Source organism: Rhinatrema bivittatum, chromosome 2, assembly GCF_901001135.1.
Source record: "Rhinatrema bivittatum chromosome 2, aRhiBiv1.1, whole genome shotgun sequence".
In the NCBI taxonomy this organism is placed as follows: domain Eukaryota; kingdom Metazoa; phylum Chordata; class Amphibia; order Gymnophiona; family Rhinatrematidae; genus Rhinatrema; species Rhinatrema bivittatum.
Window position 1 is genome coordinate 601,712,986 of NC_042616.1, and position 18,166 is coordinate 601,731,151.

The 18,166-nt window shown below is 43.8% G+C and overlaps 1 protein-coding gene across 1 annotated transcript; it reads left to right on the plus strand.

Moving 5' to 3' along the window:
- Positions 1-310: 310 nt before the first annotated feature.
- On the plus strand, positions 311-17,736 carry LOC115083373 (histamine H3 receptor-like). The gene is made up of 4 exons (XM_029587173.1): positions 311-593; positions 2,849-3,015; positions 10,647-11,109; positions 17,504-17,736. Exons 1-4 carry the CDS (start codon positions 311-313, stop codon positions 17,734-17,736), a joined length of 1,146 nt encoding a protein of 381 aa, XP_029443033.1.
- Positions 17,737-18,166: the final 430 nt, after the last annotated feature.

Below are 18,166 nucleotides of genomic sequence, written 5' to 3' on the forward strand. Positions count from 1 at the left end.
CCTCTTGAGTCTCAGTGCCCCCATGGCACTGAGACTCAAGAGTACTGCCATTTTTTTCTTTCCTGATTGGGCAGCCAGTGTGCCCCTTTTCAGTATTGTTCAAGTGCCACCTGGGAGGCCCTCCACCCAGTGTGCTCACCTCTTCCCTACAGGGTTACATAAATTCCCTAAACACCACTATTACTGGATATTTATTCAGTGGAGCTCCATGAGAAGAGCAGAACATTGTACTGCAGAGTTCTTGCAGTACACATCTTGGAAACAGTTTGATCAGGCAAAACGGCAACGTCCTTTCCTGTCCTCTTGGAATATGACTAACACGAGTACATACTTTAATGTCAGTGCTTTAGTAGATTTCTTGGGAAACTCTTCACTGTCTGATGGAGAAGACAGAGATTTATCCTATATTGGTGGTATTATTTCCAAATTCTCAGCTGGTACTGTAGTAGTTCTCACTTTGCTGATGTCTCTGGTGTGTTTAACTACAGTGCTTGGAAATATGCTTGTCATTCTGGCATTTCTAGTCGAAAAGAGCCTCAGAAAACACAGCTATTATTTTCTTTTAAATCTGGCTGTCTGTGATCTGCTTGTAGGTAAGTGATTACATTCACCATTATGCAAAATCTAAAAACGTTTTCTTTTATTCACTGAAGTGTACCACTTTTGCTTTGGGCTTTATGATTCATTTGTTTTTGAAATTATAGTATAGGATGCAGATTAATGACAGACTCGCTTCTACTTCTGTGAAGGGATTTGTCTCTAAAAATGTGTGGAATGTAACAAATTCAATTTCTTGGGCTCTCTTCTGTGCTATGCTCCTCAGGGAGCTTCATTCAAGAAAGATTTTCTCCACAGATGCAGAATGAGAAAAATGTTGCTATAATATGGTATAAAACAAATACCACTAACAACAGAAAATTATAGAAAAACAAAGTGCTATAGAGCTATACATCAACTATTTTATTATATTATTATTAGAACGCAATAAAATAAATAGACACTATCTTAAAGGTCTGGTTTACTCAAGGTCTGGTTTTCACTGCTATTACAGCAGAAAGGAAGTACAATGAACTGTGTGGAGCTCACAGTACTCCAAGTATATTTCCACTTCTTCACAAAATTAATCAATCTGGGTGAATTCCAAATCAGCAAGAAACCTGGGATAGGATCCACTCCAAATTAATCTAAGATTTCTGCTTAGCACTCTTCATTAGGGATGTGAATCGTGTCCTCGATCGTCTTAACGATCGATTTCGGCTGGGAGGGGGAGGGAATCGTATTGTTGCCGTTTGGGGGGGTAAAATATCGTGAAAAATCGTTAAAAATCGTGAAAAATCGAAAAATCGAAAAACCGGCACATTAAAACCCCCTAAAACCCACCCCGACCCTTTAAATTAAATCCCCCACCCCAAATAACTTAAATAACCTGCGGGTCCAGCGGCGGTCCGGAACGGCAGCGGTCCGGAACGGGCTCCTGCTCTGAATCTTGTCGTCTTCAGCCGGCGCCATTTTCCAAAATGGCGCCGAAAAATGGCGGCGGCCATAGACGAAAAAGATTGGACGGCAGGAGGTCCTTCCGGACCCCCGCTGGACTTTTGGCAAGTCTCGTGGGGGTCAGGAGGCCCCCCACAAGCTGGCCAAAAGTTCCTGGAGGTCCAGCGGGGGTCAGGGAGCGATTTCCCGCCGCGAATCATTTTCGTACGGAAAATGGCGCCGGCAGGAGATCGACTGCAGGAGGTCGTTCAGCGAGGCGCCGGAACCCTCGCTGAACGACCTCCTGCAGTCGATCTCCTGCCGGCGCCATTTTCCGTACGAAAACGATTCGCGGCGGGAAATCGCTCCCTGACCCCCGCTGGACCTCCAGGAACTTTTGGCCAGCTTGTGGGGGGCCTCCTGACCCCCACGAGACTTGCCAAAAGTCCAGCGGGGGTCCGGAAGGACCTCCTGCCGTCCAATCTTTTTCGTCTATGGCCGCCGCCATTTTTCGGCACCATTTTGGAAAATGGCGCCGGCTGAAGACGACAAGATTAAGAGCAGGAGCCCGTTCCGGACCGCTGCCGTTCCGGACCGCCGCTGGACCCGCAGGTTATTTAAGTTATTTTGGGGGGGGTTCGGGAGGGTGGGGGATTTAATTTAAAGGGTCGGGGGTGGGTTTTAGGGGGTTTTAGTGTGCCGGCTCACGATTCTAACGATTTATAACGATAAATCGTTAGAATCTGTATTGTATTGTGTTCCATAACGGTTTAAGACGATATTAAAATTATCGGACGATAATTTTAATCGTCCTAAAACGATTCACATCCCTACTCTTCATGGCCAGTCCAAGCTCTCTCTGTCTCTCTCTCTCTCCACTGCAGCTCTAGGGATTCTGACATTGAATCTTGGAAAGTCTCCACAGAGAGAAAGCACAGAAGCTCCTTGGGTTTTATTTTATTCATAAAATCCCTAGATACCTCCCAATGGGAAGTGTCTGAAAGATTACAACACCTCCTCTCTGACCATAGTGTTATGTGTCTGTACAGACACACTCATCACTAGTGAGGGACAGTTTTAGCATCCCTTTACGAAAGGTAGGTGGGTTTTGAGTTTTAACTATATACGTTTTCTCTGTTTTTGTAAACCTCTACAAAATTAATGATGTGTATGGTATATACATTTTTAATGAATCATAATAAGCCAAATGTTCTTGCCCATATCAATGGCTATAGTTCAATATGGGTCCTACTGTGTAGATTTCGTCATAGTGGGGTCCTAGGAAAGTCATTAAACTGAACTCCATGTATATTCAAAGTGCAGTATGTCATGTTTTTGTTATGGTCAGGTATTTTACCCAATGTTTGTTTTACAGGTTCATTCTCTATCCCTTGGTACATACCTTACACGCTAACGGGAAGATGGACCACTGGAAGAGGTGTCTGTAAATTTTGGCTCACTGTGGATTCTACTGTGTGCATAGCTTCAGTCTATAGCGTTCTCTTTCTCAGTTATGACCGATATTTCTCTGTTACAAAAGCTGTAAGTGCATTGTAATCATTGTTTAATCTTAATGCAAATTTATAGTAGCTATATTCTGTTTAATTTACTCTGTTTACTCTAATCCTAATGCACATTTACAGTAGATATATTCTGTTTCACTTTGTCAATAGTACAATACATTATGACTTTTTTGTTCTATACATGTTGTATTCAACCATAATTGACAGAATTGCATAATAGGTTTCAGTTTACAGGTCATGCTTTCCCTTCTTAAAAACTTCATTGCTTTTTATTTAATCATCAGTCCAGAATTCAAGTATTTTTTTGCAAATAAAATAAAGAGAAACATGGTTGGAGCTTTATATGAATGTATTGGTGTGATTTATGACAATCCCCTGATGCAGAGGTTTTACTTCGAAAAACGGCATGTGTTGGGACTGCCAGGATTTTCATACCAAAATAAGGACAGAGATAAATGCATTTCTCCGTATTTTATTTGCAAAAAAATAACAAAAAACCCCCTTGAATTCCTGATTGATGATTAGATAAAAAGCAATGAAGGTTTTAGAACTGGGAGTGCTTAGTATGATGGTCCTTATATATTTTTCTTAAATATTAATTCTACTTTTCTGTGTGCTTCAGTGGCAATTTTTGGGTGACTTCTTTGGTTACTATCCAATAGTCTAGCTCCAGCTCCAGGCTGTCTTTTGAGATTAGAGAGACCCTCAGCTTCAGGCCCAAACTTCTCCATAAACCCCTGCTCCAGAGTTGCTCTGATGCCAGAGCAGGGATTCCTGAAACTGGAGCTTGGGGGTCTCTTTTGGTTCAGAAGCCAGCCTGGATCCAGAACTAGTCATTGGAGCTGCTCCATAGCTGGATCTGACAAATTTGGAGCATTGCCAATCCTAATTCCTAGAAAGCTTCTGGCTCCCCTGCTATATTTGTCACAGATCAGTTTATTGGAATGAAGGCCTTTTAACAGAATGTAGAATGCAGCAGGGGCATAAAGTGACAGGGTAAGGAACAACACTTCTTGTTATGTGTGCTTCCCTGAGAAGTCATTTCTATCCCGGATGGGTGAATAGCAGTGAGTATTAGCACTATTTATTTCAGGAATAGCATGGATTTCCCTTGTAATACTGTAAATCTTTAAGGAAGCCTAAGGAATTCTGAAGATTTATTTATTTAAATCTTTTTCTATACCGTCGTTAAGGTGGGTACCGTCACAATGGTTTACATAAAGGCACATAAAGTAATGCTATTGTAATCTTACATTTTACATGGGTGCCGTACGGTTCGGTAACATTTTTTTTAAGCAAGATTAATTATTAAATTACTTGGATGGTCAGCGAAAGGGAAATCATGGCAGTTGCGAAGAACTTCCATACATGCAGTGCCATTAAGGAGATATAGTTTATTCCCTTTTAGAAATAATCCCTGAGCCTGTTCCATTCTGCTTCTTCTCCAGAAGCATTCACTCCCCATTGTAGACCGTACACAAACTCATCACTGGGTAGGTCTACCTTTACAAGCTACAGAAAGTCCAATTTTCTAATGTCTAGTGCAAAATCTCTAGATTGGAGGATCATGATAGGGATTTATGATTCCGGTGCCTCCTCCCCCTCGCTCCAGAATAGGACATCTACCTTGTTATTCAGAAGGTAAGAAGAAATTTGAACCACAAAAAGAAAAGAGGCCAATGCACTTGCTGTGAGTTCATATTTCATGTTATTTTAAGGACTTCCAGATTATTGTGGGCCAGAGAAAGCAGGACCTGGGATGCGCCCCTTCTTGGAGGTGGCATCATTCTTCGAATGCTGACTTTATGGCCAATAGATCTTTGTCAGATATGTGGCAATTTTTTTGCAGTGCAGTTAGCTTCCAGAAGTAGGAAGCACAAAGACAGAGGAGATCCTGTTCCTATTAGTTCCTTTGAGACAATACATTATTGACAATGAGTCTAGACATTTTGGTTTTCACTGTGAACAATTGCTTTGGATCAGAATGTATGAGAACCGGGTTGAACATAAAAAATCACCTTAAAGGCCAGCTATTGTTCTTGGGCATACCTGAAGGGCTCCCCCTTTTCATTAGAACCTCCATGAGAGGGGCTTCTAACTTTAAGAATCCATGAATAAAATGCCAATAGAAGTTAACAAATCCTAGAAAATGCTGTCTCTTGGAACTGGCCACTCCATTACTGCGACAATCTTGTGGAGAACCATATGTATTTTATCTGACTGGATGTTGCAGAAGTGGACCCTTTCTAAGGCGGAGTTGGAACAACCTGCAGGGAGGAAGGTCTCCCCACTATCGGCAGGCACAGCTGGCAGGAGCAGAGGCCCAACTGGAGCTTCACCAATATCAGCCCTCATTCCCCTTAGGCTGAGCCTTTGGGTGCCGGGACTGGCTGGACTTAGCCATGGGCTTCTGTGGAGGTGAAACTTGGTAGACAAGACAGGCCAGCACAGCAGGGAAGTGAAGTAGGACAGGCAATAGGCAGCAGAGTCTGGAAGAGGCTGGTGTTGGAGGCAGGCAGAGTTCAGACAAGATGAGGTACTAGCTATGGTCAGTGGCAGGCAGAGTTCAGTCAAAGACGAGGTACAGGCTATGGTCAGTGGCAAGCAGAGTTCAAGCAGTGTTGGGGTCCAGTCCAAGGTCAAAGCCAGAAGATGAATTCAAGGAAGTGATGAGGAACTAAAGGAGGATGAGGAGCCAAAGGAATAAGGAGGAACACTGAAGGCAGAAGAAGAGTACTGACCAAGAAGATGAGAAATCAGAAGAAAAGCACAGGAGTACTGTAGCACAGCAGGAACCAAGAACAGCTATCAGGAGAGAAGAACGCTGAGGCAAAGCACTACCCCGAAGAATCAACCTATTGCTGAGGCATTGGAGGGACATCCAAGAAGGCCTTTTTTCCCATAGGAGCTGTGATGTCATCAGGAGTCATCCCTGTTGGATTCCCCGCCACTGGCCCTTTAAGCGAGCACAGTCAGGCATGCGTGCACCTTTGGGAGGCCCGGGTAGCAGCGCTGGAGGAAGGCTGTTTGCGTTGGAAGGGATAGCCATGAAGCTGGTGGTGCCTGGCAGACTGGAGTATCCTGGATTGGGGCCTCCCCCGACATCAGGAAACACTGTGTCAGGCCTGGGGCTGGCAGTGCCTCCATCGTGGGTGACAGTGTGGCACAGGGAACCACCCCCCACACTAGGATGCAGCACACCCCCACAGCTGGCCAAGAGGTGAGAGCGGTGGTCCGTGGGAATATCCTGTGAACTGCTAAGTGTAACACAGGAGATGTTCTAGACATTTGTTGATGAGAGGAAAAAAGTACTATTTATGACTAGACCAGTAATCTATAAAGGACAGGAGAGAATCATCCTTTATGAAGATGAGGGAAAATTGGTGCCCCTGCTGGGGAGGTCAAGGGCCTGATAAAGCCTCTTAAAATGTTCCTGTAGATAGATAATCTTCTAATGCCTTGAGATCCAGCTGAGGAAGGGAATAAATTCTCCTAAATGATACTTCTGTCCCTGGCAGTAAATCAATTGGGCCACTATAAATTCTATGTGGGGACAGTTAATCAACAGCCCTTATCAAATACCTACTTGTCCTTTGTGTATTTCTCGGGCAACTGTCTAGTTTCCTGTTTGGTTACTGAACAACACTGGACTTCCAGGGAACTCTCATCGGGAATCTGTTTCTTTCAAATTTGTATTGGGCATACAGTTAAGTTAGCAGAATGTAGTGTCTTCCTTTGGACATATGGTTTGTGCCAAAGGAATGAGGAATGGTGGGGTGTAAATGAAGTAAAATGTAACACCTCCTGATGATCATGCACCAAGTGATAATATGGAATTCAGTCTGCATGATGACAAGGGACAGCTATTGATTATTTTCACAGCTACACTTGACTTCTTTTCGTGCACTGTTGGTCCAGTGCCAGATCCATAAAACAAGAGCCGATAATTCTTTACCCTTCACAGGAATCAGACTGGGGAAGTTACATGGGCAGATCTTGACCCAAAGTAAAATTCAGTGCTAGAAGGTGTTTTGGTCTCTGTCCGCCACTCTTTATTGGGCAAAGGGGCACTTGTTTCCCTCTTGGGAGTGATTGTGATTTTGAGGCCTGTTCCAGCAGTTGCTTCATTGATGCCCTGAAAGACTGCAGTAGAGGCAGAGGCCTTCTCGTTGACATCTTTCCTTCTCCTCAGGGAGATGATGCCTCATGCTTTAAATCATCAAGAGCTCCTCCAGGGATGATTGTCTATCAGGAAATACTGGAAAGGCTCTGGAGCCAATCACCTCTCTCTCTCCCGGTTCCATGCTCCCAGGTATCTTTCAGTCTGAACATATAATTTATTTATTTCTTTAGACATTTTTATATACCGACAACCATTTGCACATCGTATCGATTTACAGATAACTTTAAACAGTGACAGCATAGCTGTCAAATAGGCAAGGCCTTTACAAGGAACAAAGGTTAATGTGAGCAGTGTCTCTAGATTAGCTGGAGGATCCAATTGAGCCAGCTCATCTTTTATATGAAATGTAAGAACCCATATGAAATGGGTTCTGAGTGAGGGCTTATTCCAGTCAAGGTCATTGGCAAGTTCCAGAATTAAGTAGCATAAACCCTGGCGGAGCCCCATAATGCTGTTTTCTGCCAAGTGTGTGTGATCAGACTCCCCATAGGCCTAAGACATGACAGAGATGAATGGGTTTATCTTATTCAGAATCAGGTTGTTCGACTCTCGTAGCAGAATGGCCAAGGCTAGAGTGTTCTTGGAAAGTAAGTTAATAATAAAGCCCATTTGAGTGAGACTGAATAGTATGTATGAGGGTGAAAGTGAAATCATAGCTTGCCCGGATGAAGAAATCCACAAAATCCTTTCTTGTACCATCAAAATTCTAGAGAAGCAGCATACATGCTATTAGACTGTTTGTTTGGGTGGAGCTAGTTGCCTGTCTTAGCTGGGGTTAGAGAGTTGGACGACATCTACCTTTTGCTGGAGTATATGAAGCTGGGCCTGCATTGCTGGAATCTCATTACATTTTTCATGTGCTTTACTTCAGCTTAGCCTCTGGCTTGGGATGGTCCAAGCTATCGGGAATCACCCTAGTGATGCATTACTATCAGGAGGGCTGTGGTTGGATGCTCGAACACTATTTAGACCAACTATTTTAGGACTCTTTGGGTCAGTTTGAGAAAGCATTGGAAAAGTAAAGATGTCTAAGGTTTACATTCTGGTGAGGCCTCTCAGCTTCACCCAGAAGGATAGTTAGAAGTAATACCTTATAGCGCACTCCCTGTCAGAAGATCCTTCTTTTACTATGTTACAGAGAGCTAGAGTTTTACACCAGATACCATCTTGGGGTGAGAGGGCTCTCATCCAGGAGACTGAAAACCTGTGAGTCTACTCTAAATCCTAGATGGACAAGCACCAGTGATAGATCCTGCTGAGAGAGACAGTGATGACTGTTACCATTAGGAGTATTTTTTCAACTTGAACAGTGTGGGGAGATTTTTGGATTCCCCCTCCCCAATGGGATGCAGTGCTGAGGTACCCTGATCCCCTCTGACTTTTCCCCAAGAAAAGTGCCCAGTAATATCAACTAAGGATGAAAGAATCAGATTGGGGGACCCCAACCGGATCTCCACGCCTTGAGACCAGGAAGGGCTGGGCGATTGAGAAAGAGATGGACTAAGGTAGGAATTTTTGCTGGTAAGTTAGGGACCTCTCCAATAGGATTCCTGGTTAGCCACTGGGTGAGCTTTGCACAGTAAATATCACCATGGGATTTTACCCAGATGCTTGAATTAAAGGACACCTACCTACATAGAGATACACTTGTACCAGCAGTCAAATGTAATGTCAATCTTATGGGCTAATGGACTTAATTTAATGATTACCAATCAGTAAACTTTTATTTTAACACCCAGAGCCTGGTCCTGTCAGATTTATCACAGCCATGAGATGCATCTACAGTCTACACACACACACACTGGAAGCAAGACACCATAGTCCAGGCTACAAGTGAGAGCTTTGCCCTATAAAAAGAATCCTCCAGGACTGAGAGTTAAGCATGGGAGAAAATTGCTAACTGGAGCAGCCCTGAAGGAAAATTAAATATGGTTGTGTGCTCTTGGGGTTAAAATCCCACTAAGGGTTACACTGAGAAGAATGGAGTAGGAACAAAGGCCAAACACAGTTTCCATGGTGCAAACTCCAAGATGACTGTTGGACCAGCAAGGATGTGTCTTCCTTAAATCCGGACCTTAATTTAGGGCACACCCAGTCGTGGTCAAATGGGTAGCTTCTGAAGGTGTGTCTACATCTCTTGGGTACATTAGATAACTTTTCTCAGACATCCTTGTGTGTCAACAGTCTCTGTGGTTTCATCACAGGTCTTCAACCTAAATTTCTTCGGGTCATGTGTTTGAGCACCTTTACCCCTGCCACATATGCAGATTTAGCTCAAGCATATTCATTGTAACTATCTTGAAAATCCATATGGCTGTTGGACCACCAGGATAGATTTGACAATCCCTGCTGCTTAGTAAACTACAGCAAACAACGCTATATAAAACAATTAATTCTAATGGGTATTAAATCCCTGTGGTAACTGCATCATAAAATTTACTGACAAGTTTCAAATTAATGTATGTCACTACTATAATAGTAAATAAAAAAGTATTCTATCCTTCTGTATTTATACATCTTTCACCAGCAGAATCAGCTCAAAAGGTATTAAGAACCATCTTAGAGCAAACTGCACCATGTGAACTGTTCCTTGTTTTAATCATCAGACCTATTAATCAAGAGTCCATAATCTTCAATGTCAATAACTTTGTTTCTTTATTTCAAAAACTTTTGCACTTGCACAATAAAAATTCTTTATCTCAACAGTGACAGTTGTGTTTGTCTGGTTATAAATTAGCAAGATCAAAATTTGTTGTAAAATAGAAGAGAAATTGTCAGTTTCATGGTGCACTATGATGCAGGAGAGTCACATTCAGGTCTCTTATCCAAAGGAGCTAGCAGGGTCTAGGAAAGATGGAAAGTGAAAACCACTATGGTGGTGAACATACTGGCATGAATGGCATTGATGATTAGTTCTGAAGAAGGCTTTGTTCCGGCCTTCAGCTAGTGAGTGTTCCTTTGTCTCTCAGACATGCCATCAGAGGAGGAAGAGTTAAAAATGAGGGGTAAAAATGCAGAAATAATGATACAGTGCAATTAATAGGCCCCTAAACAAGTTAACCAAATTAATTTATTAAATTAAACTCATGATTACTGTGTATGCAGATCAGTGGCAATGTGGTAATCATGCCAATTGGGCAGAAGATGTAGAATAAAAAATCTGTTTCTGTTGATCTGAAGGAGAGAGTGCATCTTCCAAATGCTTGTTCTAAGAAATATTTTGAGTTAGACCAATAAAAAGATGTTACCTGCAAATTATTTACAGCTTTTTTCCTGCCTGTATTAAAAAGTTTCAGAGCAGAACAAATACATATTATGAATTAATCTCTCATTTTGCACGATTGACTGAATTAGATGCTTCATTAGTTCCTTTTGTATGTAAAATACTCAGTAAATACTAAATATACTGAAGGTGCTTTAAAATTTGAATATGAAAGCAAATAATCCTATTACTTTCTCCACTTTAGGTCACCTACAGGATCCAACAAGGAACAAACAAAGCATCACATTATACTCTTTTAAAAATAGTGTTTTTGTGGACCCTATCATTTCTTCTTTTTGGGCCAGCAATTGTATTTTGGGAGTATTTTGTAGGATGGAGTATAGTTCCCAAGGATGCATGTGCCTATGAATTTGACAATGCCTGGTATTTCTTGCTCACTGCTTCCATGATTGATTTCTATACTCCATTCTTTTGTGTTATCTATTTCAATCTAAGCATCTACTCAAGCATCAGAAGGAGAAACAAAATTAGATTGAAGAGCCAGGAATTTGTTACAAAAACTGAAAGCATAACTGCTGTCTATGGAAGAGAAAAGGACGAGAGTGGAAGCCATCATACCATAGCTTCTTGCCTAACAACTGAAGGACAAGTGTTCATTTCTACAGTGTCTCAGAGTTCCACGTCACTTGCTGGAGACAGAAGGCAAAGTGACTTAACCAAAATGGAAACAGACAACTTTCCATCTGTTAGGGGGAAATGCAGTAATGTGCCTTTGAATGCCATTCAGTGTTCTAAATTAAAAAAAGATAATAAAATTGCAAGGTCTCTTACAATCCTTGTGTGCATCTATGGTATTTGCTGGGCACCATACACACTGCTTATGAGTGTTCGTGGATTTTGCCAAGGATTTTGTTTAGAACCATTCTGGTATGATATTACGCTGTGGCTCTTATGGATAAATTCTTCCATTAACCCCATTTTATATCCTTTTTGCCACAAAAAAATTAAGAAAGCATTCTTAAAGATTCTATTTCACACAAGAGCAATTTTGCCCTTTTTATTACTCTTATGACTTAAAAATGCAATTTGGCAGTTCCATAAGCAAAGCAATAGATTTTTTTCCTATTTGTTTCACATTCACATGACGGAAACCTCTCAGGAGAAGGAAGTTCAACTCACATATGTAAGGTAGCAATTTTCATAAAAAAATCAAGCAAATGCATAGACATGAATTTATTATAATTAAGGAATTGCTGATGTAGAAGCAACACATCAGCCATGTAAATACTAATGTTGTCTATTGAAAGATAGAAACTTCAAAATTAAAAGAATGAAATGTATCATTTTGTAAAAACTGATGATTTTGAATTACCTAATTGGTGAAAATTCTCAGAAATTACAAGATTAAAGATTAAAGCTAACATGCTTACCTCAAAGATTAAATGACTGAGAAGAAGCAGCTATAATTAGAAAAGTATACAATGATTTCTGAAACCCTAAATAAAAATTTTAAACTTCAACAAACAGCTTGGATGCTAGTGACACTGCTACACAGGACAGCTGCACATGGGAAAAGCCGTGGGAAAACCAAGTGAAAAACTGTGGCTACCACATAGAAACCAATCATTCTCTCCCTTTCCCCCTAAAAGGAAATAACAAACCTGCCTCCATCATGTCTACCAGTAAGCTAGGGAAAATGGAAGCAGCAGTTGTAGCATTGCATGGAATAAAACCTTTTCATCAAGATCTCTCTTCAGTGCAAAAAAATGGTGTAGAGTAAAGAAGCAGTAACTTCACTCCTGATCATGAAGGAATTGCAAGCACTAGCCGAGTTGATGAAGGAAAGCCACGGGGCAAGAAATGAGGTTAAAGCAGAGGTGGTGTCCTTAACAATTCAGTTTATCACATTGCATAAGAGTGCAATTGAAGGAATGACCTCCAGCAATGAAGGACACTGTGATACAAAAAAAAGTCAAGGCAATGGTTATTTTGGTAAAATTCCTAGAGGATGTAAGCATTTGGAACAGAATGAACAACCTTTGCATACAAGGAATTTTGGACAGAGCAGAGTGAAAATCTTATACATTTCATGGAAATATTGCCAAAAATGATGGCATATAGAAGGCAATTTGCAAAAGTAGCTGACTAATTAATGCGTTAGCCAGCTAGATTGTAGGGGTTTTGAAAACTGACCTCCATAAAAATAATGGTCATTTTGGGAGGCAGGGTGAGGTGGTGGTGAGATGGTGGAGGGGCATTCAGTCTTATTTGTATTTTTTTTTCCTGTAGTCTAGTCTGTCTGCATATATAGTAAGTGTAGGCAGTTTTTCCTTGAAAATTCACTTCAAGTACCCAGGTTTTTTTGTCCTGCTTTATCTGTGGATGGACTCTGTGCTGGAAAATGCATGTATGAATTTGAAAATTTCATATATGAACTTATTTTCCCTCTCCCATCCTTACCATATCTCTGAAAATGCCCATTTGTTTGAAATCCAGTATTTCCAGGCTATCATTCTCAAAAATTCTCCCATTTATACTCCACTTTTTCCAAAATAGGATCCAAAGAGACAATCAACAATGCAATAAAATACATAACACAATCACATCTAAAATACAGACATTTAATCAAATAAGTTACAGTATAATTCCAGAATTTACAGTCCTTCAATAAAACCTTCACCTGCTTACACCAAACCTCCTCTTTCACAGATGGGTCAAAAACAGCTATGATTCCCATTTCTCATCCTAAACTTTCTATACTCCTTATCAAATAAAAGTCAAAAGCTGAATAATAAACCTACCTAATACTGACCAGTCTTAATCTCCCCAAAAACTAACTTCTCTCTCCAGCCAGTTTAACAGCTTCCCATTTAACATAATCAAAGGTTATTCTTTCACTACTCATGAAGAGGAACACAAAGGGGCAAACGTCTTTGACAGCGCAGCAGGCCCTTGATAAGCATCAGCTTGGGGCTGGAGTCTCACCAGTGGGCTCCCAGCATCAAGGCAGGTAAACAGATGACAAAAAAGACAAAAAACAGCACCGGAGAAACTCCCAGCAGGGAAAGATCACAATCACTCACCTCCAATGCTTTCAGGTTTCCCAGCAGTTTGTTCTTTCTTCTGGCAGGGTCTTCATAAGGGATGACTTGATGATGTTAGCCAGGAAGAGAAGTTTAACATTCTTGCTCCCATCATCAAGGCAAGCAAACAGCAACATGAATAGCACTAAGGAGAAGGGAGTGCTCCTGGCAGAGAAATGTTAGTCATTCACAGCCAGTGCTCTCAGGTCTCATTGTGTGCTGGCCACGGCAGACCCGTGGCCCGGCCCCCTCACCTCTCTCAGACGAATCCTGTGCCTGGTTCCTCATCCCTGGTAGCGGTGGGCCGCCGGCTCCATCCTCGGGCCACCCCTGGTGTCTCCGGCTCAGCTATAGATCCTTGTGCTCCGCATCGGGCCTCTCCGCGTGGCACGTGGAGAGATGCCGCCACTCAGCACCGCGCCCCTCCCTAGGCGCATGCGCGCGCATCACTGTGTCTTAAGTAGGGCCCACAGCGGGAACGTCATCATCCGTGGCCCTGGATGATGATGTCAGTGGAGCTCCGATACTTAAGCCCGGGCTCCGCTCCCAAGGACTGCCTTTGCAACAGGTCTCCACGCTGGTCGTGTACTCATTGCCTCCTGGTGATTCCTCTTCGTTCCTGGTTCCTGATCCTTGCTGACTCCTGTTCCTGGTTTCCTCGTTCCTGTGTTCCTGATCCTACCTACTCTCGGATTGCCTTCTCGGATTTCGACTTCTGCTTTGCCTAACCATGCCATTGACTCTTTCCAAGCCCGGTTCTCTGCTTCGCCTGACCATGCCGTTGACTCTCTCCAAGCCCGGACCTCTGCTTTGCCTGATTACTCTATTGCCTTTCTCCAAGTCCAGACCTCTGCATTGCCTGACTAAACTCTTGACTCCCTCCTTGTCCAGACCTCAGCCTTGCTTGACACTACTTCCAGATTGCCGCCAACCCTGACTCCAGCTTGCCCTACGATGCCTCTTCAGTCTACGTCCTGGACTTGGCCTATTCAGGATTTGGCCTGTTTTTGTTCGGGCGCCCCCTGTCTGACTTTGGTTTTATTGGCACCCGGGTCTCCAGGACTCCGCCTCGTCCAGTACAGACTTATTCTCTCCACTGTTGCTGCCTCTGGGCTGACCTCTCGATCCTTCCATCGACGACAACATATGGAGGCCCACCTACATCCAGCTGGCCCCGGTACCCAAAGGCTCAACCCGCGGAGAACAAGTGTTGGTATTGGTGAAGCACCAGCCAGCCTCCGTCCTTCAGCCCACTCCACCTGCCAATGGTGGGGAACCGTAGGATCCCACCTATGGGTAGCATCAACCCCATCTCAGCCCAAGGGTCCACCTCCGGCACAACAGGTTGCAAAGGACATGGACTCGGCGGAGAGCGTGCCCTCCAGGCTATTCCTGGCCTGGCTTCAAAGGTACAAGAACAGCAATAGTTTCTCGAGGGACTGGCCTCCTCCCTACAGTTCCAGTATAGGCTTTGTCTTATCAACAGCCGTCTCTCTCCACTCCTAGAGCCCTTGTTGGCCCTACCAGCTCCACCTCATTTCTATGGTGACTTCAAATTCTGCAGAGGGTTTATCAGTCAATGCTACATGCAATTTGCTCTGCAGCCCTCCATCTTTCAATATGAACTCAGAAAAGTTACCTTTATTTTGTCTCGTCTAGAAGAGAAGGTGCTGGCTTGGGCTTCACCCTTGGGGAAGCGATCGGACTCCCTCCTACAGGAACTGTCTCGATTCATGGCCATGTTCTGGTGGACCTTTGATGATCCTGGGTGGCATGCCGTGGCAAGCACTAATTTGCTACACCTTCAACAAGGCCAAAGAAGCCTATTTGATTACACGATTGAATTCCGGACATTAGCCACAGAAATCTCCTGGCAGAAAGACTGCCTGCGAGCTATCTACCTGGATGGACTCTTCCTGCAGCTGAAGGATGAATTGGCAGCTTGGGAACTCCTCTCCTCTCTTGAGTATCTTATTGATCTAACTGGCCGACTTGATCATTGTCTCTAAGAGTGTCACTGGGAGAATTGGATGCCCAAGAAGCCCTCTCGGGTTCGCTCCCATTCTCCACCAGCCACCAACCCTGCCTCCGGTAAGGTCCCTATCATGGCCAAGACGGAAGAACCCATGCAGCTGGGCCTTGGGGGGCTGTCACCAGAAGAGCGCCTCCAGCAGAGACAAACAGGCCTGTGTCTGTACTGTGGAGCACCTGGCCATCACCTACAGGCCTGCCCAGTCCGTCCGGGAAACTACCCGGCCTAAGTTCAGTTAGGGTCCTGAACTTGGGCACAATGTCACCGGCCCCTCAGTTATCCGTGCCTGTCACCTTGATTTGGGACTCCCGGTCCTTTCCAGTTCTTGCTCTGGTGGATTCCGGAGCAGGAGGTAATTTTATCCTCAAGGATCTAGTTCAACTTATGGGTATAAATATCCGTCCTTTGGAGACTTTCTTGTGCATTGCTTCAATTTATGGAGAACCATTACCCAGTCAAATTTCCTTGACCACAGAGCCAGTTCAACTTCTTACTGGCACCCTTCATACCGAAGAACTCAAAGTATTGGTACTAGAGAAATCTATTCACCCGGTAGTCTTAGGACTACCCTGGCTCCATTGTCACTCCCCCCAATTTGATTGGGGGTTGCTCCAGCTGGTGGAATGGGGTTCCAGCTGCCATCAGACTTGTTTACAAAGAGTGGTGCCACCTCCTGCGGTTCCTTTGGCAACCACCTCCTCAGGCATACCAGCTCCCTATGCAGAATTTGAAGATGTTTTTTCAAAGCAAAAGGCAGACCTTCTACCACCTCTTTGGAGGTTTGATTGTCCCATCGAACTCCTACCTGGGACCATGCCCCCCCGAGGGTGTATTTATCCTCTATCCCTTCCTGAGACCAAGGCCATGATGGAGTACATCCAAGAGAACCTTGAGAAAGGATTCATTCATCCTGCTGGTGCAGGATTCTTCTTCGTTATGAAGAAAGACGGATCTCTTGGGCAGTGCATCGATTACCACGGCTTAAATGCTATCACCTGCAAAGACAATTACCTTAATCTCTGAGTTATTTGACCGACTACACAGAGCCTCTATATTCACCAAGTTGGATCTACGCGGATCTTACAACTTGGTGCATATTTGCCTTTATGACATCTGGAAGACAGCTTTCAACACCAGAGATGGGCATTACGAATATCTGGTGATGCCCTTCAGCCTCTGTAATGCACCCGCAGTATTCCTACGAATGATTAATGAAATTGTCAGAGACCTACTATATGTTAAGGTTGTGGCATACCTCGATGACATCCTTGTCTTCTCCAAGGATCTGGCTATACACCACACCAATGTTCGCACAGTTCTTCAACGCCTCCGTGAAAACCATCTGTTTGCAAAATTGGATAAGTGCTTGTTTGAAAAGTCCAGTCTTCCCTTTCTTGGGTATATAATTTCACAACGGGGATTCTCTATGGATCCTGAAAAGCTCAAAGGAATCCAAGATTGGTCACAGCCCATGGGCCTTAAAGCGCTACAATTTCTTGGATTCATGAATTATTACCGCCATTTCATTCCACATTACTTGACACTGGCGGCTCCTCTTACTGCACTGACCCGTAAGGGCCAAGATACCTGAAACTGGACCCCGGAAGCCATTACAGCCTTTCATTGCCTCAAAGTGGCTTTCCTAGCTGGATCTTGTCATCACCATCCAGATCCAAACCACCCCTTTTTGGTCGAGGTAGATGCCTCCGCAATTGCGGCTGGGGCAGTCTTGAGCCAATGTTCTGCTTCCGGATCCGTGGTCTCGTGCTCATTCTACTCTTGCAAGTTCTCTTCAGCAGAACAAAATTATAGCATTGGAGATTGTGAGTTACTCGCCATCAAATTGGCTCTAGAAAAATGGCACCCATGGCTAGAGGGCGCTCAACATAATTTCACCTTATTCACAGATCACAAGAATCTGGAACACTTGAGTCATGCCCAGCATCTCAACACCCGTCAAGCCCGATGGGCCCTGTTTTTTTCTAGGTTTAACTTCAAACTTTGCTATCGTCCAGCTGGAAAACATCTTCGGGCAGACGCCCTATCACGTTCCTTTGAACCAGAAGATACTCCAGAAGAACACAGTCACATTATTGACCCAGCCTGCATTTGTTTGTCTGCGACTCACCCAGTTCCCACTGGGAAGACTGTTGTGCCCCGTCAACTCCGTGAAAGAGTCCTCCAGTGGGTACATGACTCTAAGTTCGCTGGTCACCTAGAGTGAGCGCGAACCCTAGCGCTGCTCCAGCGGTTCTTCTGGTGGCCCACTATGGTCTCTGACGCTAAAGCGTGCGTCGATTCCTGCAACATTTGTGCTCAACAGAAACCCCCAGTTGGATGACCATGGGGTCTGCTCCAGCCACTTCCATGTTATTTGCACTGCTGGGACTCAAGACATATTTCCTATCTGTTGGGGACCTTGTGAGGTGGAAAGTGGCAGAGGAGATAGGTCTAGGGTGGCCATATAGCTCCATGTCAAGGGGGACAAGCCAATCCAGTTTTACCACATTGCTTTCATAAAAATGTTGTTCTGATTACTCTATTGATCTCCCTAAGAAAAGCAGAACAATGTCTCATTGCATGCATTGGGGTAAGCCAGGAGCTAGTTCATTTTATTTTCCATTGACAAGGAACTACTTGGTCACTCTA

Bases quoted from the DNA above. Each gene is read 5' to 3' on its own strand.
- LOC115083373 (XM_029587173.1), top strand. From the start codon at position 311: ATGACTAACACGAGTACATACTTTAATGTCAGTGCTTTAGTAGATTTC. The intron at 594-2,848 runs GTAAGTGATTAC...TTTGTTTTACAG, and splicing joins TGTCTGTGATCTGCTTGTAG to GTTCATTCTCTATCCCTTGG. The intron at 3,016-10,646 runs GTAAGTGCATTG...TCTCCACTTTAG, and splicing joins ATTTCTCTGTTACAAAAGCT to GTCACCTACAGGATCCAACA.